At 41.2% G+C, this 27,206-nt stretch overlaps 1 protein-coding gene across 2 annotated transcripts in view; it reads left to right on the top strand.

The window, feature by feature from the left end:
• Positions 1–4,627: 4,627 nt before the first annotated feature.
• ATL3 (atlastin GTPase 3) overlaps positions 4,628–27,206 on the top strand; it is a 44,158-nt gene continuing 21,579 nt past the window's right edge. Inside the window, exons 1-4 of one of the 2 annotated variants that reach the window (XM_006050832.4) lie at positions 4,628–4,775; positions 17,654–17,868; positions 18,007–18,150; positions 27,040–27,144. In XM_006050832.4, coding sequence (XP_006050894.2) covers positions 17,662–17,868; positions 18,007–18,150; positions 27,040–27,144 — 456 coding nt within the window. In that variant the 5' untranslated portion in view covers positions 4,628–4,775; positions 17,654–17,661. Of the gene's footprint in view, positions 4,776–4,883; positions 5,111–17,653; positions 17,869–18,006; positions 18,151–27,039; positions 27,145–27,206 lie in introns of those variants that run through there. The other variant, XM_006050831.4, reaches the window with a different exon arrangement.

Genomic DNA, 27,206 nt, shown 5'->3' with positions numbered 1-27,206 from the left:
GGGTTTGATCCTTGGTCAGGAAACTAGATCCCCCATGCTGCAACTAAAGATCTCATGTACCTCAACTAAGACCCAATGAAGCCAAATAAATATGTTTTAAAAAAAGGCCTTTGTGCTCGGTCCAGTTCCTGAAGCTGCTTTTCCTTCCTGCTCCATCTGCTGTACCAGTACGTTTTCCTGAGACTGACTCTTGGTTGGGATGTTATTTGTGTACCTGATCTGTTGCACAGATGTTTACTGGTCATTTGCTGTGTGTTTGACACTATTCTGGGAAATCTGGAGGGATCCAAAAAATATGTTTGTCCTGAGTTTACAAGCTAGGTGAGACTTAGAACATAGTCACATAAAGTTAAAACAAAATACAAATTAAATAGCAGCCAAAACAACTCCCAAACAACACAAAACTATAACACTGTGATTAGATGACAAGTGATTGTATGAATTTAGGAGTAGAGGGAATCACTATGGAGTTATAGTGATTTGGGGAGGTTTTATGAAGAAATTAAGTCACATAGGAGCTTGGAGTGGTAAGGAGGTCCTTAAAGGCAAGAGAGAATGGTGCAAAGTAAATCCATGCGGTGCTTTTTTGCAGGTATACAATAAGACCTCCTTCCGGGCAGACCAATCACACAAAAAAGCACGCTTTTCTCCCAGCCCAGTCCATGATGCACTTCAGTGCTGGCTTGTCTGGCAGCACTTGGCCAAGATTTGATCCCCTCTTGCCCTTCCCTTCCACAGGCTGCATTAATGCAACACAAGACCACACAGCCTTCTGAGGTGACTGGAGGCTTAGAAGTGTGAGATGTTTTGGGTGTAGTTAGCCCAGGTTGGCTAGAGCCAAGGGCTTGAATTGAGGCAAAAGGGAGAGAAAATGGAGATGTTTCAGGGCCAGAGTATGGAGAAATAGAAGCAGAGCCCCAAAGAATGAAGGCTTATGAGGATTCAGTATAATTTTTCAGGCAGGGAAGGGCTCAGATGGAATTGTTAGAGTGCTCACTGGAGTACGACCATTTCTCAGGAGTTCTGCTGAGCAATTTTTACGGCCGAGGCACTGAGCTGGGAAATCTTTCTTGGTCCTGTCTTTATAGGACAGTATTTACAAAATTAATTTTCCATCTCATCTTCTAGGTCATTTTATTATCAGTTTTTTTTCCTGACTTTAAGGGGAAAAATTAATTAAAAATTTAATATACTCACATGCCATATATGTTTATACTCCAAGGTATATATACTATAAAGTTTTAATCTATCACTAACCTCCCTGTACCCACTGGTCTCCCCCTCTACACTCACAGTGGTAACTGCTGTTAGGAGCTTTTTTGTGGCAAATGCAAAGGTGAATATACCAAATCTATATTCTTATCTGCCTTTTTAATGCTTCCCAGGTAGTGTATTCGTAAAGAATCTGTCTGCCAATGCAGGAGCTACAAGAGATGCAGGTTCGATGCCTGAGTTGGGAAGATCCCCTAGAGAAGGAAATGGCAACCCATTCTAGTATTCTTGCCTGGAAAATCCCATGGACAGAGGAGCCTTTGCGGGGTACAATCCATGGAGTCACAGAGTCAGTACACGACTGAGCACGCGCACACACACACACACCCTTTTTAACACAAATGATAGTGCTTCCTTTCCTTAACAGCAAATTCTAGTGATCTTTTCTAGTGTCTTTTTGAGGCATTAAGACAGTTGTGCTGTTGATTGCAGTTAACAATAACGAAGCAGCTGATAGATTTAGAGGTTTTATTCTGTTACTATATTGAGGGCCTGATATTCAACTTATAACAGCCTAAGAGTTAGGATTGACTTTTCTTTTGACAAACTAGGACACCAAGTTATTCCCTCATTTTATACACAAGCAAAGTAAGGTATTTAAATGACACCCGGGAATGCCAGTTGTCCAGTCTGTCCCTATGAGTGCCTAGACTGTTGCTTAAATGTGGATCCTGCGAGTAGGTGGTAGGAGAGGAGTCTGAAGTGTGTCCCAGCACAGTGAGTGAAGGTATTTTATTCGCCTGTTTACCCCACAAGGCTGTGAGTCTCTGGAGGACAAGAATGTGCCTTATGTATTGTGGCAGCATTACTGCCTAGCACTGTGCCTGGTACATAACAAACACTCTGTTTTTGGAAAGCTTTGGAACCTGATTCACAGTGGATATTATTGCAGAAAACAATTTTGCTATTTTTGTCCTTTGTAACATACTTTAGTATGTTGAATATTTATGACTTTGTTTTGCTTTTCCAGAATGAATTTAATTACCAATTTTTGAGCACTAATCATGCACCAGTCATAATTACCAAACACATCTCATTTAATTAACTATGACGACTCTGTGGCTTGAGTATTCAAATCATTTGGCAGATGATGATGAAATGAGTTCAAAGAGGTAAACTAACCCAACTGTACAGCTAGTGAGCTAGAATTCAGAACCAGGTCAGTCTGACCACAAAGCCAGTGGCCTTGACCATTCAAACATATCTATATGTCATCTACTTCTTGAAAACCACAAGGAAAGCTCAGCCTCTGGTCATACTATATTGTTTTATCTCCAGGGTTTTGATAACCATGAATATTTGAGAAGGAAACAGTAATAACAAAATAGGCTTCTTGTTTACAGGAGTTTTTTTCTCAGTTGGGACTAATCCTAAAGTCTACCTATCATTTGTATTGTGTTGTTCCGAGTGCCAAAAACTTCTACAATATATGCAGAAGGCTGAGGTGCTGACATTGACCTTGATGATGTTATACTGAGCAAGATGTAATGTCACTATTTGCTGTCACTTCCTGACAGAGTGCATTTCAATGTATCTCTATTGGGAAGCCTTAAAATAGAATAGTGGAGAAGGAAATGGCAAACCACTCCAGTATTCTTGCCTGGCGAATCCCATGGACAGAGGAGCCTGGCAGGCTATAGCCCATGGAGTCATAAAGAGTTGGACATGACTGAGTGACTAACACAAATTAGAACACGGTATGTTGTTCAAAAGCAAAAATTAGATATTTAGTATTAAAGGAACAAAAAAAGAGAGTGGGTAGTGTTACGTGTAACATGTACTTTCTTTATTCATCCTTTAAGTACTTGAGTTTCTACTTTTGCCTGGCACTGTTTGGGGGCACTGGAGATACAAGCAGTGAACACAAACAAAAATTGCTGTCTGTTTGTAACTTATGTTCTAATGGGAAGACACAAACAAAAAGAAAAGTAAAACAGAAGTTGGATGTTGAGCAGTCTTATAGAGAAGGATGGGGAAGGGGAATATAAGGGTTTCCCTGATAGCTCAGATGGTAGAGTCTGCCTACAATGCAGGAGACTCAGGTTCGATCCCTGGGTCGGGAAGATTCCCCTGGAGAAGAAAATCCCATGGACGGAGGAGCCTCCTGGATGGAGGAGTCCATGGGGTTGCAAAGAGTTGGATATGACTGAATGACTAACACTATATGCTCATCACCACCATGTTCAATTTAACTTCTTAAATTGTTTATTGCAATCGTGACAAGTCATTAGTCTCGGGCCCCTTTCTCTGAGCATGCCGCACATGCCTTGGATTTGTGTAACATCTTGCTTTCTGCGCAATGTGAAACCCCAGTAACCACTTGTCCTGATATTCACATCTAGTTTCTTGTTGGTCAGTTAGTTTAGCTTAAATCTAGATTCACATATAATGCCTGGAGGAGGTATTCAAATAACCTTGAGAGTTTGCAGAGAATCAGAAGGGGCAGGGGAAAAGAAAGCAAAACAGGACCTCTTTAGGTAAGTTTAGGTAGAATTATCTTTACTTCTTTACTGCTGGCCTAATCACTCCGGGAATGAAACCCAGATCAAGGGCATCGCACAGCCTAGAGATGGCTGGAAGGAGGTTCTGGGTAGGTTATAAAAGGTAAGACAGAAGAAAGAAAGTGGAATAATGTGTCAAGTGAATGAAGCAAGGGTGATGCAAGAGGTGGTGGTGGTGGTGGCGACAGACACTTTAGCCTCTCATCAGCTACTTACCCCCAAGACAACTGTCCCTACCCCAACAAATCCAAAATAATAATATTCTTCAATTGTGACAACTGCCAGTTTTGCAATCACACGTGAGTGTGAATAAAAGCATTTTTGGAGAACCGTGTTTTGTATTGATCTACCATACAGTTTAAGTAAGAATGTCATTGCCAAAGCAACTTCAAGACAAGCTCCAGGAAGCCAGAGGTTTGTTTACAAAATACGGCCATAGCTTAGAAAGAACAAAGCCAGTGGAAGGACTTTCCCTGGAAGTTCTTATGTTAGCTGTTAACAGTAGCGATGGTGGGCCATCAGGCTTGGGCAGAGACAGGAATATCGGGAGTAGCTGTAATGGTGATAATGAAGTCACGCCCTCCTCTCCTTGTGAAGTCAAAATCATTTAAAAAACCAGTGATGCTCACGTCATCCGTGGTTGAGGCCTCCCTTCGGTCCTTACGGTAGAGTGCCGCCTACCTATGGCTCCGGCCAGCGTTAAACATCGAAACCCTCTCAAACGCGGCCGGTAGGGGTCCGAGGCCGGTTCCACCAAAGGCCTCGGACCTGGGCCTGGCCTCAAGACTAAGCTGGGCGGAGACCACTGGCCGGCTCGGTTCTCCCCGCACGGCCTGCTGGGAGTTGTAGTTCAGTCGTCGAAGAGCCGCGACAATCCTGGTCCCTCTCTTCCGCTTCCTCCCCGCCCCGGATGAGTTCGCCAAAGGAGAACCGCTGGCGGGTAACCAGAGAACTAGGGGCTACAATTCCCAAGGGACCGTTGCTCCCAGTGCGCAGCCCCAGGTATTCAAGACCCAGTGTCTGACTCCAGCGCACGCGCACACGCGTCGGGCGGTGGCGGGATTTTGCCGCGTGCGCTTTCCCGCCCCAGTCGGCTAGGCGCTCGCTGCGCCTCGGTCGACCCATGCCAACCCTCTGTGTTCTCGCTCTCTCGCGGCTTCGCGCGCCCCTCCTCGCTAGTTTCTGTTAGAGCCCAGGCCACGCCCGTTTCCCGCCTCCAGGGCCTGGTTCGTTCCCGCCCCAGCCCTGCCCTTTTTGCGCCCCTGCTGCTTCTGCTGGAGGCGGAGGCTCCATGTTGTCCCCTCAGCGAGCGGTAGCGGCTGCATCGGGAGGAGCAGGTGAGGCGCCCGATTTCCCCCGAGCCCGCTCTGTGGCCACCTCCACCGCCCTCGCTGCTGTAGCTCCGAGGAGACCGCACGCCCGCGCCGCAGCCCTTCCTCGTCCCGGGGTTGGGACTGCGCGCCCCTCCTTGGTGTCCCTTGGCCGGCTTTTTCGGGTCCAGGGGCTGCTCGCGGGGTCGGGACGGTAGGGCACGGGCGGCGCCTTCCTCGGCCACCTTCGGAGGTCGGGCCCTGCGCTCGGGGGAGACTGTTAGTGCCCCTTGGGGCTGCTGCCGCCCGCCTGGCGCCTCCCCTCCCCGCCTGGGGCGGCCCCGAGGGTCGGTGGTCCCGGGGCGTCGTTCCGAGGCTTCGCCCCGCCGGCCCCGCCCTGGCTGAGCTGGGCGCTCTTGGCTGCGGTCTCCTTCCTGCCTGGGCGCTTCGCACACTCGCGGGCCGAGTGGCTCTGGCCTTGTCAACGGGCCCAGGGAGCTGAAAAAAATATTACAGATGCCGTATTGTTCAACCTTTCAAAAAGCTGTGGAGGGCTGCGAAGTGTCTTTGAGTTGGAAACTTTATTTTTATCCAAACGACCTTGAGTTACAAGAAGTATTAGGAAGATTGATTTTCAACCCACACTTATCTCCCTAAAGGAGATAATAGAATGTGGCCTAAATTGATTTTTAAGAAGTTCTTTTAGTACGTGTGGTACAATACGTTCTTTTGCTTTCTTGAAGACATAAAGAATAGTGAAAGTATTAAATAAAAACAGATGGTCACCATAAATTCGTGGGTTTTGATTTCATCTGTCATTTTACCTGAGTTTATTTTTGTTTGCTGCGTGTTCTGTTGAAAAGGCCAGACGTTTCTTTGCGAAATCTAAAGGCAACAACAGAACATTGAAGTCTCTTCAATAAATCCCAGCCCTGAAATTTGAACACGAAGTTGGGTAGAATGTTTTGGGAAGGAGAGAAAAGAACTAACGGACCAAAAACGTGGTTTCACATTCTGGCTGGCTTTTGGAGAATCAAAACCTATGTAGTTTTAAGCCAAGATACGTATTCAGCATTGCAGTGTTGAGTTTCAAATGAGTGCTTTTTTTTCAGTCCCCACAGAAAGTAGCTCATAGTGTAGAAATCTCTCTTGCTGCTTTAACACCTGTCAAGGAAACGCTTAACTGAAGATCTCTACCAAATGAGGCATTAGGTTCGCAGCGCAGGTTGTTTTATTAGCTGTTATTTACTGTCTTACTGGAGTCATAAAGTTAAGAAAAGTAGTAGTAGAGAAGAAATGTGATGATGTGAGCTAGCATAATTGTTTTAGTTTTCACTAAACAGGGCTTGTTCAGTCGCTCAGTTGTGTCCCATCCTTTGTGACCCCATAGATTGCAGCACACCAGGCTTCCCTGTTTAGAATAGGCTTTTGTAGAATTGGTTTTCTAAGATGTAGCACATGCATTTTTTCATTTTCATGATTCCTAAGTCATAAAAGATATACTCACTAATTATTTAAAATGAAATAATGGAGACTTGTAAGAAGAAACGTAATGTCTTCTCTGCCTCCCCAGTTCCTCAGTGGTAGCCATTACTCACAATTTGGTCATATAGTCTAATATTTCTTTGAAATATTAGGGCACCCTAGGGCGTGTGAACTTGTTTGAGAATTGGTTTAAAATTTACCTCTCATGACTAGGCATGCCTTTAAAATTTCTGTGGCCATGTGTTTCATATTGAGAAATTGTTTAAACAACACAGCTATAGTTTAAAGTTAGTCTCAATTTTAAAACATTTTCCTGACTTTGAGATTCTAAGAGCATATTCTCTAAAAAATATCAAGGGGGAAACATGATGGGAAAGCTTTTAGTTAAAAGGAAAAAAAAAAAATCTTTTAGTTGCTGTAGAGCTGTGGTTCCCAGCTCTGCAGGGACTTTAGAATAACGGGGTTTTTAAAACCTGCCAATGCTTGGAGCTAACTCACAGATTCCGATTTAACTCATTGAGGGGCCAGGCACTAGTGAAAAAGCTCCTAAAACCCAAGCAATTTAATTTTTATATTAATAATCAAATTTCCCTATAGGTGGTTGCTTAATTTGAATTGATTTATTGCATTATAGGAAGTATGATTTGTAATGTCAATATTTTTATATTGAGTTGGTACTCTTCTGGGCTTCCCCAAATGGCTTGGCAGTTAAAGAATCCGCCTGCAATGCAGGAGACAAGAGACAGGGGTTCCATCCCTGAGCTGGGAAGATTCTCTGGAGGAGGAAATGGCAACCTACTCCAGTATTCTTGCCTGAAAAATCCCATGAAAAGAAGAGCCTACAGTCCATAGGGAGGCTAAAGTATATTACAAATTAGAAAGTAGATTTTACAGACAGAGTAGGTGAAAAAGGGGAGAAGTAGATTAATTCTTTATGTTTTGAAATGATGAGGAATCCAAATCAAATATTGCCAGTTAAGAAAGTCTTATTCAAATGGAATACAGATAATTAAAACCTTCAGCTAACCAGGTTGATTTTGGTGGTGGTCTTATTTTTAGGGTAGAGTCAAATAAGGTGAATATTGAATTCTTTCTGTTAAAAAGATTTTTTTCTCGTTTTTAGATTCAGTCTCTGCATTTCTGACATAATTGATTTTCATAAGTCCATGAAGCACTGCAAAATTCTTAATTGACTAAGAAAAAGTGCTTTTGTTCAGCATTGTGTGTGCTAAGCATTCTGTGGAGGCTTCCCTCATAGCTCAGTAGGTAAAGAATCTGCCTGCAATGCAGGAGACCTGGGTTCCATTCCTGGATTGGGAAGATCCCCTGGAGAGGGAAATGGCAACCCACTCCAGTATTCTTGCCAAGAGAATTCCATGGACAGAGGAGCCCAGCAGGCTACAGTCCATGGACTTGCAAGAGTTGGACATGACTTTGTGACCAAACCACTACCTGTGCTAAAATACAAAAATTTTCTATGACAGATGAAAATAATCTTCCTTGTAAACCTTTTAATTAATTAGAATGTAAATTTCCCCTAGTATTCTACTGAGTTGTGTTTAAATCGTATTTTCATGGAAACAACCTTAGAAATATATGTGTCTCTACCAATATACTACCTTGAGACAAAAGGCACTCCCACCATCAGCAAAAAGGAGCCACACCCAGCAGTTCTAGAGTTGGCTGAGAGTTTCCATGTACCTTTGTATATGATGATGTGTTTTCTTTGGCGTTCTCTGTGAATTGGGAACTTTAAAAGACTGCCAGCAAAAACAAGGCATGAAAATGGTATGCTTCTGGTTTTGGGTGTGTTGCTTTTGCTCTTTAGAAAATGTGGTATTTCAAAAGGAGAATGGAAAACTCAGGCCATAACTTTACCCTGAGTCATGCATGCTGCTCAGTGAGCTGTTTCTTTAAGGATAGTTAGGATTTGCTTTTCAGAACTCTCTGGACAGTAAGGATGAGAATGAGGCTCGCTCTGCCCCAGTGGTTTTTAACCCAGGGTGGTTTTGCCTGGTTGGGACACTTGGCAATGCCTGGAGACATGTATGGGTCTCCCAATCAAGAGGGAGCGCGATTGATACCTGGTGAGAAGAGGTGAGAGATGCTGCTGAATATCCTTCGGTAAGTGGGATAGTTTCCCATAACAGAGCTATTCACCCACAATACCAGTGGTGCTGAGGCTGAGAAACCCTGGTCTAAACCGATCGATTGATCTACTAACTTCTGTCTGAATTCCCTGAAATAGCAATTGTGATTGCTTCCAAATAACTGGTTTCGTTGAGTTTATCACTGTTTTCAAATATTTGAGGAGCATTTAAACTTCTTTCCCCCATAATGCTTTTTCTGATAGAACTTGTTTCTTTTTTTTTTTTTAATTAATTTTATTTTATTTTTAAACTTTACATAATTCTATTAGTTTTGCCAAACATCAAAATGTATCCGCCATAGGTATACATGTGTGAACTTGTTTCTTAAGATGTTTGTTTTCCGTAGGGTCAGAAAGGCCACTTACAATTCAGTCGTCTCATCTACATTTATTTAGCCTGTGCTGCTACGTTGTTTTCTTCTGCCCTTTAAAAATTCAGAAATCTGGAAAGAATTAGTGTTGTAATTTGCATAGTCTCTACAAATCTTTCCTAATAATAATTAATTTCACTTGTTAGTCTTTCGGCCATTCTATATGTCTGTCCTTTTGGTGAAGTTGTTCAGTTGCTAAGTTGTGTTCGACTCTTTGCGACCCCACGGACTGCGGCATGCCAGGCTTCCCTGTCCTTCACCATTTCCTGGAGTGCTCAAACTCACGTCCACTGAGTCCAGTTATACATCGATTAAATAAGCATATTTAAACATAGTGATTAATCTGGATTAAGGTGTGTATTAAAAAGGAGAGGCTAAGTCAGTGCTTTAAAAGTACTTAGAAAAAACTTCCATGTCAATTATTGGAATCCTTTATAATTACCAAATATTTTCAATATTTCTACATACTTTGAAATGATGACTGATACAGTATTACTTTGAGCTATTTACAGCACTAATAATTAGCAGTATAATAGTTTTACCACTCACCTTTTTTTTTAAAGTTAGGTTTTAAGTTCACTAAACTTCAGTTTTTCCTAAACGTAGGTTTATAAGTTTACTTAAATGTAAACGGATGGTCTGGAAACTGGGATCCCACAAGCTCTGTGGTGCGTCCCCCCCAAAAAAAGTGTATACTGAGGATAGATATGACTGGTCAGCCCATATCTTTTGTATGTGTATAAAATGTCACATCTGTTGTTCATGAACTCTTCATATACTAAACAAATATTAATTGTTCATATAAGTGAGTGTTACTCAGAAAATGTCAACTTAGAAAATAATTACTTTGCTAAGGGAGAAGGCATATAAGGTTACCACTTAAAGGTTTTTCTAGCACCATCCCTGGAGGTTAGATCTCCAGTATGATTCCTGAGAAATGGAAGTAATTTCACTGCAAATAGGGTGTCTCTTGCCCTTAAAAAAACCCTCAAGTCTTTTGTGGAGTCCTTCCTGTGCAAGTTGCTTTTTTTATCATGAATTTTGTTCTGTTCTTTAGCCAGGCCTATACGATTTAAGTTAAACCAAAGCATGAATAGGTTCCGTAACAAGTTTGGCCAATTTAGATATTCAGGAAATTTTCAGTTGTTCAACTGGCATTGAATTTTAGAGCTGGAAAATGGCTTTACCTAACTGCCTGATTTTGTAGAAGAAACTGAGACATAGGTAAGTAAAATGATTTACTTATGCTGTTACAGTTAGTACGAAACTGGGCCCTGAAGTCTGGCCTTTCCTGATTCTTAGGGAAGGCCTCTCTCCTCTACATACTCTTTCACTTGCTTAACAATCTTTGCCAAACCAGGAGCTGAAGTTACAGAAGGAAGAAATGATAGGGTTTGGTGGTACATTGCATATGAGGCAGGAAAGATGTGGAGGCTGAAAGGCAGAGATTTGAGAGTGGAGTAGCTGGCAGGATTCACTTTGATGATACTAAATGACTGATGATACTATATGCAGAGGTTTAATCTTGCCTCATTTTACTGTTGAGATTGAAGGCTGGACATGCCCAGAATCACACAGGTTGTTAGTGGGAGAACTGGAACAGGAACTTGTCCTCTGACTCTTATACCCATTTATTTCTATGTAATACTCCACCGAGACTCTGAGAGTAGGCTAATGGTGGAATATCCAGGTGAATGTATGCCTTAGGCAGTTGCACATTTGGACCCAAGTGCAGGTTAGAAATTAATGAAGTTGCATCACCAAAATAGAGGGTGCAGTGAAATTAATTAATTAATGGGCATCCCTTGTGGCTCACCTGGTAAAGAATTCACCTGCAATGCAGGAGACCTGGGTTCGATCCCTGGGTTGGGAAGATCCCCTGAAGAAGGGAAAGACTAACCACTCCAGTATTCTGGCCTGGAGAATTCCATGGACTGTGTAGTCCATGGGGTCGCAAAGAGTCAGACACGATTGAGCGAGTTTCAGTGAAATTAATGAGCAGAGAGCTCAATCAGGGAGAGGATGAGATCTGTACAAGGCTAAAGCAGGGCACTGGTGGGCATCACAGGCTGAAAAGAGGTTGATAAAGAGGCTGGAAGGGAAGGAGGAGTGGGCACTGTTGTAGAGTCCAAAGGTTTTAAGAAGTGTTAGAAGTCGTGGGCCATTGTGTTTTATCACAGGTGTAGGGTTGAATGAGAATCAAGAAAGGCCTATTGCGTTTGGCAGGTGAGGTCACTGATGAACTAGAGAATGGTTTCAACAGACTGAGAGGAAAGTCAGATGGCAAGGTGATGAGAAGGGAATGGGTAGATGAGTGCATTAAGACAGACTTGAAGGAGGCTGACAGTGACAGAAAGGAGACTGGGAGGAGGAAGGGAAGAAACTGACTTTACTGCAGTTCTTTACGTGTACTGTTAGGTTCAGTGTTCATGATACTAGAAGCTATTATTCTATGGTATTTATGGGGCCTGAACGTGACAAGTTTCCTTACTCCCCAGGAGCTCATTACAATATACAGTTGTAATGAGTGGAATAATCAGTGAAGGTCGCTCAGTGGTGTCCGACTCTTTGCGACCCCGTGGGCTATATATAGTCCATGGAATTCTCCAGGCCAGAATACTGGAATGGGCAGCCTTTCCCTTCTCCAGGGGGATCTTCTGACCCAGGGATTGAACCCAGGTCTCCCGCATTGCAGGTGGATTCTTTACCAGCTGAGCTACAAGGGAAGCCCCAAGTAGAATAATAGTATGTGCTAGTATTCTTTTTTTAATTAATTTATTTTAAATTGAAGGATAATAGGTTTGCAATAGTGTGTTGGTTTCTGCCATACATCAGCATGAATCAGCCATAGGTATACATATGTGCCCTCCCTCTTCAACCTCCCCCAGCACCTCCCAATAGTATTTACTAGTAGGGGAAATAGGAAAACAGGTTCGTTTGATTGAGTCCATAATATGTGTCATACGGGCTTCACAGGTGGCTCAGTGTTAAAGAATTCACCTGCTAATGCAGGAGCCACAGGAGACCTGGTTTTGATCCCTGGGTTGGGAAGATCCCCTGGAGAAGGAAATGGCAACCCACTCCAGTATTCTTACCTGGGAAGTCCCATGGACAGAGAGAGGAGCCTGGCAGACTACCGTTCATGGGGTTGCAAAGAGTCGAATGTGTCTGAGCACGCTTGGAGTTTGTGTCAGACACTGTTGCTTTGAGATGGTATTAATTTTATAAATAAATGGAACTACAAGTGGTTAGATGTTTATCCACAGTCACATTGTGACTAAAAGGTGGAGTTTGCTTGTTTATTATGCAAATGTTTACTGGATGTCTCCTCTCTATGGGCACTGTTCTGGTTCTTCGGGGACATAGCATTGAACAAAAGAGACAAAATTCTCTGTCTTCATAGATCTTACATTCTGGAGGTGAGAGAGGAAGGATTCAAGCCCTGTGGACTGAGGACTGGGTGGGAGGTCAGGCCCGAGGGAGGGTGCAGGTGAGTGATGAAGGACGAGCAAGTGTTTGCTGGAGTCGAGCGGAAGGCACATTTCAGGCCGTGGAAACAAATAGATGAATAGGCTGTATGTTTGAAATTTTGAAATTAGAATAGCACTTGGATCCTGACTTTCTCCTAGGAGCAGTATAAATTTACCTGGGAAGATGAGGAGAATAAAGAATTAGAGAAACTAAAGCAACAGGGCGGAGAAGGCGATGGCACCCCACTCCAGTACTTTTGCCTGGAGAATCCCATGGATGGAGGAGCCTGGTAGGCTGCAGTCCATGGGGTCGCTAAGAGTCGGACACGACTGAGCGACTTCACTTTCACTTTTCACTTTCATGCATTGGAGAAGGAAATGGCAACCCACTCTAGTGTTCTTCCTGGAGAATCCCAGGGACGGGGGAACCTGGTGGGCTGCCGTCTATGGGGTCGCACAGAGTTGCACACGACAGAAGCGACGCAGCAGCAGCAAGGCAACAGGGTGAATGGTGAAAGGCTTTGACTTACAGAATTAAGATTTTAGCTTTGAGCCATCAATCCATAAAATGTTTTTGATAGTTTTGATACGTAGTTGCTGTCATGGTATGTTTATGTACTATAATGAAGGTGTTCAGCCCTAGGGAATGAGGTGACAATTGAAAGCAACACTCTGGAGATGTTGACTTGAATGATCAACCTGATAGGAAATATTGGAAGCTGGCCTGGCTAAAGGAGAGGGCCCTGAGGTTTTGATTAAGGGCTTTAAGGGATTGGGAGGATCTGAGATGCAAAGATAAATGAGCAAAGGACATTTACATGATACCTAAAAATAAGATTTTTGCTTGGATGATCAATAATATAGTTTTATTGTCTTAGGAAGTGAGAGATAAAGATGGTATGGTGAAAAGTGAGCACCTCTGTTTGAATTATTGATGTGTGTAGTTCAAAATGATTTTTCCCTTACGTGGACCCAAACCGAGATCTTTTAAGGTCCTTTGTGCCTACTATACTGTTAGAAATGCAGGATCTCCCCAGCTCCCTCAACTAAATATAGCCCGGTTCTCTTCCTTTTCACTTTACTATAGGCAGAAAGAGGAAGAGATGAGGAAAGGTTTTATCTTTTTTTTTTTTCAAACTGTGCTTAGTGGTCTTCATCTTTTCTTGAAGTGCAAGTCATTGCATACAACTGCATATATTTTTTGTCACGGAATTTTTCTATCTTGTTTATGGTCCAGGTAACGTTATCTTCCATGCCTGTTGCCCTGACAGTACCGCCTGCATCCTTACAGTGGTAGCTTTCGACTATATTACATACATATTCATTCTTATTTAGCAGTTGTTTGTTGTGTGCCTGCTTTCTGTTGGAAATTCACATTGCTCAGTGAACTAATAGATGAAGTGGAAAGAACCAGTGCCATGAAGTTAATTGTGGAGTCCGGAGGACTACTGTATTGGTTACTTGGTTTGGCTGTCTCTCATAGACCCTCCAAGTAAATGATTTAAGCAAGGTAGACATTTTCCTTTCCTGTGAAACTGAGCCAGCAGTGGCAGTTTTGCAACACTTAAGTCCTCAGCCCTACCTGTCTCGTTGCTCTAATATTCCTGAGGTGTTATCCTCACACGCCTGGTCCAGGGCGACTTGCTCCTACTTTTGCATCTAACCAGCAAGAAGGGGGAAGATGCATGATCTGAAAGTTGCTGTGTCATTTCCAGTCAAAACTTAGGCACTAGTGATACCCTGCATACAGGCTTGGTTTGGAAATGTGTTTCTTCTGAGTATTTATATGCCTAGCTAAAAATATTACCATAGCAGCAGGAGAAAAATGGATGTTGGGGGAGCAACCAGCCATCTCAGGGACTTTGGTTCTGCTTTGAGTATTGCACAGCACTTAACCCCGTGCCTTATCCATAAGGTGTGAATAAATTGTTCTCATTTGTTCTTTTATATGAAAGATTGAAGGTCTTCACGCCCCGGATTCACCTGCTGTTATGTCAGTAAGAACTCCAAAAGATTATTCACAAAAATGTTTCCTTTTTGTAATGGGAAATAATGGGAAAGAAAAGTGTTAGTATCTGTGTATTATAGTGCCAGCATGACATTTAATCTATAGTTATAGGTTGTTTTCCAGTAGTTTGCAAAAAAAGTAAAAAATGGCAAGCCTTTTGTTGCTATCTGATACTGTAAGTTTAAAAAATGAGCAGCAGTGCATACTTAAAGGGTAGAGTCTGGCAGTCAGGCTGTTGTGTCTACTTTGCCCGCTATGATCATTCAGCCTTCAGTGCTTCCCAGACGAAAGGGTTTCTGGGACCATATGTATGATTTTGGCCATATCTACCTACCTCTACTATGCTCAACTTAATATTTGTTCTTCAATCTACTTTAAATTCATTAGTTGTTTTTTTTTTTTTTAACTTAGCCTCCTTCTAAGCAATAATCCACTAAAACATGGTTTTGTTTTCTAATTCAGTTCAGTTCAGTCGCTCAGTTTTGTCCGACTCTGCGACCCCATGAATCACAGCACACCAGGCCTCCCTGTCCATCACCAACTCTGGAGTTCACTCAAACTCATGTCCATCGAGTCAGTGATGCCATCCAGCCATCTCATCCTCTGTCGTCCCCTTCTCCTCCTGCCCCCAATCCCTCCCAGCATCAGGGTCTTTTCCAATGAGTCAACTCTTCGCATGAGGTGGCCAAAGTATGGGAATTTGCTTTAGCATCGGTCCTTCCAATGAACACCCAGGACTGATCTCCTTTAGAATGGACTGGTTGGATCTCCTTGCAGTCCAAGGACTCTCAAGAGTCTTCTCCAACACCACAGTTCAAAAGCATCAATTATTCGGCACTCAGCTTTCTTCACAGTCCAACTCTTACATCCACACATGACCTCTGGAAAAACCATAGCCTTGACTAGCCGGACCTTTGTTGGCAAAGTAATGTCTCTGCTTTGGAATATACTATCTAGGTTGGTCATAACTTTCCTTCCAAGAAGTAAGCGTCTTTTAATTTCATGGCTGCAGTCACCATCTGCAGTGATTTTTGGAGCCCCCCAAAATAAAGTCTGACACTGTTTCCATTTTTTCCCCATCTATTTGCCATGAAGTGATGGGACCAGATGCCATGATCTTCGTTTTCTGAATGTGGAGCTTTAAGCCAACTTTTTCACTCTCCTCTTTACTTTCATCCAGAGGCTTTTGAGTTCCTCTTCACTTTCTGCCATAAGGGTGGTGTCATCTGCATATCTGAGGTTATTGGTATTTCTCCCAGAAATCTTGATTCCAGCTTGTGTTTCTTCCAGTCCAGCGTTTCTCATGATGTACTCTGCATACAAGTTAGATAAGCAGGGTGACAGTATACAGCCTTGACGTACTCCTTTTCCTACTTGGAACCAGTCTGTTGTTCCATGTCCAGTTCTAACTGTTGCTTCCTGACCTGTATATAGGTTTCTCAAGAAGCAGGTCAGGTGGTCTGGTATTCCCATCTCTTTCAGAATTTTCCACAGTTTATTGTGATCCACACAGTCAAAGGCTTTGGCATAGTCAATAAAGCAGAAATAGATGTGTTTCTGGAATCCGCTTGGTTTTTCGATGATCCAGCGGATGTTGGCAATTTGATCTCTGGTTCCTCTGCCTTTTCTAAAAGCAGCTTGAACATCTGGAAGTTCACAGTTCACGTATTGCTGAAGCCTGGCTTGGAGAATTTTGAGCATTACTTTACTTGCATGTGAGATGAGTGCAATTGTGCGGTAGTTTGAGCATTCTTTGGCATTGCCTTACTCATTCATAATTTCCTAATATTCATTAAATACCCAATTATTAGAATCTGCTTGCTAATGCAGGAAACATGGGTTTGATCCCTGGGTTGGGAAGGTCTCCTAGACAAGGAAATGGCAATCCACTCCAGTATTCTTACCTGGAGAATTCCATCTAGTCCATGGGGTGACAGAGAATGGGATGTGACTTAGCAACTAAACAACAGCAACAGGTGTCCTTTTAACTGCCTGAGAACATCTCCTTTAGTACAGGAAGTGGTGCTTTGCTTCGTTTCATAGACTCCACTGCTGCTTTGTTTTTTTTTTTTTTTTGTAAACTTTCCGTAAATCCACATAGCTAAGTGGCTCTGAATTTCAAAGAATATCTTTGTGCTTTTAACTCTAGAAGAGAAACTACGAGTTAGTGTTAATTTTGAGCTAAAGAATTGCTTGCCTCTAAAACCTTGACTAGGTTTGTAAGAGTGATCTGCAAAGCATAGTGACCTACAGATCTTTTCAAGTTTTCTCCAGGACTTGTTGGGACCTGTTACTTAACTTTTGTAGGCCTTAGTTTCTTTATTTTTAAAATGGAGCGGTATTATTGACTTCGTAGAGTTCTAAGGATTAAGTAAAATGATGTATGTGAAAGGCTTGGCCTTGGCAGGTACCCTTTCTACTCTTGGACTTTTGGTTTATTTTCAGTTTGGGACCATTTTGAATGAAGCTGATGTGAACATTCTTGCGTATATGTTTTTTGATGGATCTACACATTTATTTCTCGTAGGTATATACCTAGGAGTGGAGTTGCCTGGGTCATAGTTACGTTTAGTTTTAGTAGATCCTACCCAGCAGTTTTTCAGAGTGGTTCCATCCCCATCAGAGTGTCTGAGAATTACAGTTGCACCATGCTGATGGGCAAGCAGTGGTATCTCCATAAGGTTTTGATTTACATTTCTTTGTTAAGTAATGGTATAGAAACTTTTCATACGATTATTGGCCGTTTGGATATCCTTTTTAAATGAAATGCCTGTTCATAATCTTTTGCTTATTACTCTTCTTAAAGATGGAATAGTTGTCTTTTTCTTTGGGATTTCTATAATGATTCTGAATATGAGTCCTTTGGATTTAGGTGTTAAAATATTTTCTTTTAGCCTGTAACTTGCATTTTTACTCCCTTAATGATGTCTTTTAATGAACAAAATTCTTAATGAAGTCTAATTAATTTGTCTTTTTTCTTTTCTTTTATGGTTGGGTGCTTTTGTGCTCTGTTTAAAAAGTTTTTACTCTTCCATGCTAAAGATACATATATTTGAAACTTTTTTTTTTATCTCTATAACAACATAGGTGATGCTATGGAGAGTGGAAAGCCTGGTCCAGTGCAGGTTGTTTTGGTTCAGAAAGACCAACATTCCTTTGAGCTAGAAGAGAGAGCCTTGGCCAGCATCCTCTTACAGGACCACATCCGAGAGCTTGATGTGGTGGTCGTGTCGGTGGCTGGTGCCTTCCGAAAGGGCAAGTCCTTCCTTCTGGACTTCATGCTACGCTACTTATATTTCCAGGTGAGGTAGAGTTATTTCATTTCAAATTAGAAAGTGGAGACTTTTGTGTCCAAAAGAGCAAACTCACCTCATGATTTATCCTTGATGTGCAAAGTTACTTGATTAAGTTTTAATGGAAATTTCTTATTTCTCCTGTAGAAGGAAGGTGGCCATTCAAACTGGTTGGGTGACCCAGAAGAACCGTTGACAGGGTTTTCATGGCGAGGGGGCTCTGACCCCGAAACCACCGGAATTCAGATCTGGAGTGAGGTTTTCACTGTGGAGAAGCCAGGTGGAAAGAAGGTAAGGAAGAAAAAGACTTAGAAACTAACAAACAGTGAAATGAAAACTTTAATGTGTAGTCTGATAATCCAATTAAAATGATTTTTATCAAAATGATATGAGTTCAAGATTTAAAAATAATGCACGAATGCAGTTTAAAAGGTCAGTGGTAGCAGAAGGCTTCTGAGATGACCTAGTCCTCCGTCTGCTCATTTTCACTCCCAGAGGTGAATGCTCTCAACTCTTCAGAAGTTCCTTTACACTCTTACTTCTGTCAGCATTCACTCTACCCACCCCTCCGGCTGTCAGCAGCTCCTCTCATGAGCCTCATAAGCTTCAGTTGTAGAGCTGCTCCCAGATTTCTTTGTAAGGGTCAGCTGGGGCAAGGTATATGTCTGCTCCAGTGGAAAGAGAGAATCTGGGGTTACGACTGTTTCTTAAATAGACTTTAACCCTTCCTTCTGTTTTTAGTCTCACCCTAAAGCATCTTTTCACGGTTGTTTGTGTCTCTCATTTTTTGTCTTTCCAAGGCTTGAGATTTCCTATCTCCCCTTCATGTTGTTCAGTTTCAGCCTTTTCCTTGATGTTAAGGTATTAAATATTTTGAGAGATGCAGAATTGATGCATGACTCTTGATCACTGTTTCTACAGCTTCTGTTTTATGAATTTCCTTATTATTTCTTTAAATATTTTGTTTCTCTCTGTTTTAGTGAAGTTTCAGAAGAAAGGTATATTAGAAAACCCTCTAATTTTTTTTTAAATGCTTAGATATGCATACAAAAAAATGTGTAGCAAAATAGGGAGATTTTTGCACTTTTTTTTTTAAAGGAAGAGAATGTAGAGAATTCCCTGGCAGTCCAGTGACTGGGGCTCTGATCACTGCCAAGTGTACATGTTCGATTCCTGGTCAGAGTACTAAGATCCCATAAGCCTTGGGGGCGAGGAGGTGGGTAGGAAGAGACTGGAGGAGAATGAGGATTTTTTGAAATATAAGGTTAGAAACTTTAGCTTGGAAGAATCTTTAGATATTATTTTATCCATTCTTTAAACAGCTTTATTAAGATACAATTGATATTCCATTTCTCCCCTTCCAACTTTTGTGCTTTTGTCCTATATTTTACTATAACAATATTGTTTTTATTTTTATTTATGTTTAAATATTCAGTTATCTTTTAAAGATATTTAAATAATAAGAAAAAAGCCATGTACTTACACATGCAGTTACCATTAACTGTACTTCGCTTTTTACGTCCAGATTTCTGTGTTCAGATTTCTATCTATTTTTTGTGTTCATTTTTCCTCCCGCTTGAAGGACTTCCTTTAATAGTTCTTATAGTGCTACTCTTCTGGTGCAGAATTCTTTTAGCTTTTGTTTTGTGTCTGAAAAGTATTCACCTTTGTTTTGAAAATAGTTATGCTGAGTATAGGATTCTAGGATGGGAGTTTTGTCTTTTAGTGCTTCAGAGATGTCAGTCCCCTGTCTTTTTGCTGACATTGTTTCTGCTGAGAAATCTATTGTTATCCTTATTTTTGTTTGTCTCTGTGTTTAATGTGTCTTTTTTGTCTGGTTGCTTTAAAAATTTTTTTCTTTATCATTTTTTTTTTTTTTTTTAGGAATTTGATTATGACATGTCTTTGTGTATTTATGTTTCTTGTGTTTGAATTTTTTTGAGCTTTTTGAATCTGCAAGTTTATAATTTTTATAAAATTCAAACATTTGGGGGGCCATTGCTTCTTCAAATATTTTTTTGTCCCTGTTACATGTATGTCAGGCTGCTTGAAGTTGTCCCATAGCTCACTGGTGCTCCATTCATTAAAAAAAATTTTATTTCTCTGTTTCCTTTCAGATAGTTTCTGTTGCTAAGACTTCTAGTTCACCAGTCTTTTAAATCTGTTGTTAATCCCATCTAGTGTATTTTTTTCTTTAAATATTTTTTCTTTATTATTTATTTTCACTGCCAGTTCAGTTCAGTTCAGTCGCTCAGTTGTGTCCGACTCTTTGCGACCCCATGAATCGCAGCACTCCAGGCCTCCCTGTCCATCACCAACTCCCAGAGTTCACTCAGACTCATGTCCATCGAGTCAGTGATGCCATCCAGCCATCTCATCCTCTGTCGTCCCCTTCTCCTCCTGCCCCCAATCCCTCCCAGCATCAGGGTCTTTTCCAATGAGTCAACTCTTCGCATGAGGTGGCCAAAGTACTGGAGTTTCAGCTTTTTAGCATCATTCCTTCCAAAGAAATCCCAGGGCTGATCTCCTTCAGAATGCACTGGTTGGATCTCCTTGCAGTCCAAGGGACTCTCAAGAGTCTTCTCCAACACCCAGTTCAGAAGCATCAATTCTTCAGCCCTCAGCTTTCTTCACAGTCCAACTCTCACATCCGTACATGACCACGGGAAAAACCATAGCCTTGACTAGCCGGACCTTTGTTGGCAAAGTAATGTCTCTGCTTTTCAATATGCTATCTAGGTTGGTCATAACTTTTCTTCCAAGGAGTAAGCATCTTTTAATTTCATGGCTGCAGTCACCATCTGCAGTGATTTTGGAGCCCAGGAAAATAAAGTCTGACACTGTTTCCACTGTTTCCCCATCTATTTGCCATGAAGTGATGGGACCAGATGCCATGATCTTTGTTTTCTGAATGTTGAGTTTTAAGCCAACTTTTTCACTCTCCTCTTTGACCTTCATCAAGAGGCTTTTGAGTTCCTCTTCACTTTCTGCCATAAGGGTGGTGTCATCTGCATATCTGAGGTTATTGATATTTCTCCCGGCAATCTTGATTCCAGCTTGTGCTTCTTCCAGCCCAGCGTTTCTCATGATGTACTCTGCATATAAATTAAATAAAGCAGAGTGACAATATACAGCCTTGACGTACTCCTTTTCCTATTTGGAACCTGTACTGAGCCTTAATTATGGCTCACAGGATCTTTGTCATGGCATGGGGGCTTCTTAGTTGCGGCATACATGTGGTGTCTAGTTCCCTGACCAGGGATTGAACCCAGGCCCCCTGCATTGGGAGTATGGAGTCTTACCTGCTGGACCATCAGAGATGTCCCTCATCTAGTGTATTTTTCATTTCAGACATTGAGATTTTCATCTTCAGAAGTTTATTTTAGGTCTTTTTTTTTTTTTAATGTTTTTTTATGGCACTTAACTTTTTGAATGTATGAAGTACAGGTATACAGAATACTGTTTTTAGAGTCATATTCTGTTAGTTTTATGTCTGTGACAGTGATTTTTTCTCATTTGGGTCATATCTTTGCATGCCTGCAAACTTTTGGTTGGATGCCAGAATTTTAACTAGTGTGAATTTTAACTAGTTGAATGCTGGATATTTTTGAATTCCCATAAAATACTTAGCTTGTTATATAGGACGCATTTAAGAAATTTGGAAGCTGATGGATCCTTTTTGGTCTTGCTTTTGAATTTTAGGGTTTGTTAAATGAGACAGCTGTATTTAATCTAGAGCTATTTGTTCCTTACTACTGAGGCAAGACATTAGAATTACAGGGCTTTTGTAGTCTGACTGGAGGGAAGAGGTGCTATTCTTGGCCCCCTGTGAGCAGTGGGTAATCTTCCCTCTAAGCCTTTTGAATGGCTCTTTCTCCAGCGTCAGGTAATTTCCTTATTCACATGAGCTTGTTGAGACTCAGCCGAACACTTGATGGGGACTCTGCGATCCATGGTGTTCTTTGCCTCTGTAGCCCTCTCCTCCCAGGCGCTCTGCCTGAGTCCCGTTGCCTTGGTCTCCCTGACTCTCAGCTGTGTTTTCTCAACTCAGGGACTGTGTCAGCTCTGCCTGGGTTCCCCTTCCTTAGCCAGTTAGCTGTGTCACCTGCAGGGCTGACCTCATCTGTTTCCTTTCTCTCAAGGATCATTATCCTTTGTTACCTGATGCCCAGTGTTTTGCCTCTGTTGTCTCATAAAGTGTTAGTTGCTCAGTCATGTCTGACTCATTGTGACCCCCTGGACTGTAGCCCACCAGGCTCCTCTGTCCATGTGATTCTCCAGACCACACTACCAGAGTAGGTTGCCATTTCCTTCTCCAGGGGATCTTTCCAACCCAGAGGTTGAACCCCGAGTCTCCTGAATTCAGGCAGATTCTTTTTTTTTTTTTTTTCAAATTCTGCACAATTTTAATTATATGTGGAATCTAAAAATTGAAACAAGTGAACAAATGTAACAAAACGAAAATGAGTTGTAGATCCCGAGAGCAAGCAGATGGTTGCTAGAGGGGATTGAAGTTGGAGGAGGAAAAAAATAGGTGAGGGAGATTAAGAGGTACAAACTTCCAGATACAAAATAAATGAGTAATGGGCATGACATATACATTATAGAGAATATAGTCAATAATAATATAATCTTTGTATGGTGACAGATGACAACTGGACTTATCATGGCGATTTTTTTGAACATACAGAAAAAATCAAATCACTATGTGCCACAAACTAAGACGATGGCATAGGTCAGTTAAACTTTAAAAACAAACTAACCAATAAACAAACTCATAGAAAACCAGAGTTTTGTGGCTACCAGAGGCTAGAGATGAAAGATGGGGAGAATTAGATGTATTCAGTCAAAAGGTACAAACGTCTGTTTATAAGATAAATAAGCACAAGGGATGTAATTAATGTACAACATAATAAATATAATTAACATACTGTATGTTATATATGAAAGCTGTTAAGAGAGTAAATCCTAAGAGTTCTCACCACAAGGAAAAAAATTTCTTTAATTTAGTATCTATGTGAAGTTGACTGATATTCCCTAAACTTACTGTAATAAACATTTCATGATGTAAGTCAAATCATTATGGTATAAACCTTCAACTTATGTAGTGCTATCTGTCAATTATACCTCAAGAAAACTGGAAGAAAAAAGGTATGAAAAGGAATATTGATACACACACAAAAAGAGAACTTGATGAGTAGGAAATAGTTGTTTATATTATTTAAAGTAACAGTTAAGCAACAGAGGAAGTAAAAGGGTTTTATAATTCAAAAAATTATAAAGAGAGGAAAATACAGGTGTCAACAATGCTTTCTTGAATTTAGAGCATGAGGAAATAATTTCTAAATTTGATAAATCAAGAAACAGCAATACAAGTATATTTTAAACAGGAAAATAACCACCAAGAGAGTACAAACGAAACTGGTTAAAAATAGATGGCTCTGAGAAATGTAAATCAGAACTACACTTTGGTACCACCTCACACTGGTCAGAATGGCCATCATTAAAAATTCTGGAAATAATAAATGCTGGTGAGGGTGGAGAGAAAAGGGAAGACTCCCACACTGTTGTGGGAATATAAACTGGTGCAGCCCCTATACAGAACATTATAAACAGTTCTCAAAAAACTAAAAAGAGAGTTGTCCACCAGTCCCACTCCTGCTGCTGCTGCTGCTAAGTCACTTCAGTCATTTCCGACTCTGTGTGACCCCATAGACGGCAGCCCACGAGGCTCCCCCGTCCCTCGGATTCTCCAGGCAAGAACACTGGAGTGGGTTGCCATTGCCTTCTCCTCAGGCAGATTCTTTATTGTCTGAGCCACCAGGGACAGTAACCATCAGATGAATATGTCATATTTTATTTACCTATTTCCCTATTGGTGGGCATTTAGATTGTTTCTTTTTTTTTTCATTTTGTAATCCCTGCTATAGTGAACAACCTGAAAAATGTTTTTGTGAGTAGTGTGCAAGCATGTCTCCAGGCCACAGTTTTTTGAACTGTGTCCATGACCCAATAAAGTGTAGAGAAATCAATTTATTGCTTATGACCAGTTTCGTTTTTTCAGATTAATTATTCATTTTATTTTTTTAAATTAATTTTAATTGGAGGGTAATTGCTTTACAATATTGTGGTGGTTTTTGCCATACATTTATATAAATCAGCCATGGGTGTACAGTTCAGTTCAGTCGGTCAGTTGTGTCCAACTCTTTGCAACCCCATGGACAGCAGCATGCCAGGCCTCCCTGTCCATCACCAACTCCCGGAGCTTGCCCAAACTCATGTCCATTGAGTCGGTGATGCCATCCAGTCATCTTACCCTCTTTCATCCCCTTCTCCCACCTTCAGTCTTTCCCAGCATCAGGATCTTTTCAGATGAGTCAGTTCTTTGCATCAGGTGGCCAAAGTTTTAGAGTTTCAGCTTCAACATCAGTCCTTCCAATGAATATTCAGGACTGATCTCCTTTAGGATGGACTGGTTAGATCTCCTTGCAGTCCAAGGGACTCTCAAGAGTCTTCTCCAACACCACAGTTCAAAAGCATCAATTCTTTGGCACTCAGCTTTCTTTATAGTCCAACTCTCACATCTATACATGACTACTGGAAAAACCATAGCCTTGACGAGACAGACCTTTGTTGGCAAAGTAATGTCTCTGCTTTTTAACATGCTGTCTAGGTTGGTCATAACTTTTCTTCTAAAGAGTAAGTGTTTTTTAATTTCATGGCTGCAGTCACCATATGCAGTGATTTTGGAGCCCCCCAAAATAAAGTCTGTCACTGTTTCCACTGTTTCCCCATCTATTTGCCATGAAGTGATGGGACCAGATGCCATGATCTTAGTTTTCTGAATGTTGAGCTTTAAGCCAACTTTTTCACTCTCCTCTTTCACTTTTATCAAGAGACTCTTTAGTTCTTCTTCGCTTTCTGCCATAAGGGTGGTGTCATCTGCGTATCTGAGGTTATTGATATTTCTCCCAGCAATCTTGATTCCAGCTTGTGTTTCTTCCAGTCCAGCGTTTCTTATGATGTACTCTGCATATAAGTTAAATTGACAATATACAGCCTTGACGTATTCCTTTTCCTATTTGGAACCAGTCTGTTGTTCCATGTCCAGTTCTAACTGTTGCTTCCTGACCTGCATACAGATTTCTCAAGAGGCAGGTCAGATGGTCTGGTATTCACATCTCTTTAAGAATTTTCCACAGTTTGTTGTGATCCACACAGTCAAAGGCTTTGGCATAGTCAATAAAGCAGAAATAGATGTTTTTCTGGAACTCTCTTACTTTTTCCATAATCCAGCGGATGTTGGCAATTTGATCTCTGGTTCCTCTGCCTTTTCTAAAACCAGCTTGAACATCTGAAAGTCACAGTTCACATACTGTTGAAACCTGGCTTGGAGAATTTTGAACACGGGTGTTCATGTACACGGGTGTACATGTGTCCCCCATCCTGAGCCCCCCTCCCACCTCTCTCCTCCCCATCCCATCCCTCTGGGTTGTCCCAGTGCACCAGCTTTGAGTGCCCTGTCTAATGCATCGAACTTTGACTGTTATGACCAGTTTTTTAAAAATAAGAACTAGGAAGTATTAGAGTATATATAGTGCAGATAAAAATTAAATTTCAGCTTAATGCATGTGCATATTTGATTGTAATATAAAATATATTTCTTACTGTGGGTTCTAGTGAAAAACATTGGAAAGTCTCTTAAAAGTAGAATTACTGGGTCTGAGAATACCCATTTCCTCTATTTCTCACTATTGCCAAACTGTTCTTGAAGGTCGTTAGGGCATTTTACTGTTCCACTACATGGTATATGAATACCATTCCCCTCCAAATATCCAGCACTTTACGTGTACTATGACTCCCACTCCTCAAAGAGCTTCTCTTTAGTATTTCTTCTTTTTCCCTCTAGTTAGCCTCATTTTTCTTATTAGCAGATGTTATGATTTTCTTTTTCATTGAGAGATAATTTGCCTACAATAAAATGCATCATTTCAAAGTGTGTAATTCAGCTATTTTTAGTACACTTATAAGACTGCGCAAGTATTACCATGTAACGCTAGAACATTTTCATCACCCCCAAAAGAAACCCAGTCACGTCCCATTTCCCTCTTCTCCCAGCCCCTGGCCACACCTGATCTCCTTTCCTCTTCCATGTTTGCTGTTTCATACAAATGGAATCGTATAAAATATGGGTATTTTGTATGACCTCTTCCAGCCCAGTGCCCTCAAGGCCCTACCATGATGTGACATGTATTGAGACTTGACTCATTTCCATGGTAAAATAATCCAGTGTATGGATATGTACTCCTTTTTGTTCATCCATTCATCAGTCAAACAACATTGAGCCTGTTTCTGTACCTTGGTTATTGTGAATAATGCTGCAGTGAATGTGGGAGTGCAGGTATCTTTTCAATTATCGGAAGTTATGTAAGGATGGTAGGTACTGCATCTTTTTTTTTTTTTTTTTAACATTTTTACATAAATCTCACTTCTAAGGTGGGACTGGGTCATTAAGTTCTTTTTGGAAAGAATGAGGCTTCATGAGACCTAGTTACATAGAGTGAACGATGGCTTTGATTCTGTTGCTTTCATTTGGCGTCTGTGGTGTGGTCTCTTTCGTAAAGATTCAAATAAATGTTTGTTTTTCTTTTATCAAATGACCAGAAAATCCTATATATTAAAGAGAAGTATTCAGCTTTGCAGGGGAATGCCAACAAGGCCATATGTTTTATTTTTATTGGATAATGCCTGAGTTTAAACTAAGTCAATATTTTAAATTTGTTTTTCAACAACAAAAACATCCACAGGACTGGCTTGAAAAGTGAGCTAATTGGCTTCAACATTTGGCTGTCTTACCTGTTAGGGTGATTTTCCTCTCTTTTCATATTGCTCTGTAAACACCTCTGTTTTGTACTGTCTGTCAGAGCAGATAATCTTTTCCAGCAAAGTTCTCTGGTCAGAAAAAACCAAGGCATCTAAATACTTACCTTTATTGAAAAAAATCTGCATGTAAGTAGACTCATGTGGTTCACACCCGTGTTGTTCAAGGGTTAGCTGTAATTGTGCTTTTCTGATAGAACCTGCAAGCATGTGCTTCCCCTTCTCACTTGAACATATTCTGTGTGTGTGTGTGTGTGTGTGTGTTTGTGTGTGTGTGTGTGTTTGTGTTTGTGTTTATAGGTCGCAGTTGTTCTGATGGACACCCAGGGGGCATTTGACAGCCAGTCCACTGTGAAAGACTGTGCAACCATCTTCGCTCTGAGCACCATGACTAGCTCTGTGCAGGTAAAACCACTTGACTAGGAAAACATTTTGTAGAAGAAATAGGATAAAGAGGACACATCTAG

The sequence above is a fragment of the Bubalus bubalis genome, chromosome 5 (assembly GCF_019923935.1).
Source record: "Bubalus bubalis isolate 160015118507 breed Murrah chromosome 5, NDDB_SH_1, whole genome shotgun sequence".
NCBI lineage: Eukaryota > Metazoa > Chordata > Mammalia > Artiodactyla > Bovidae > Bubalus > Bubalus bubalis.
The sequence above is the reverse complement of the archived record's forward strand: the minus strand, read 5'-3'. Positions and strand labels throughout refer to the sequence as shown.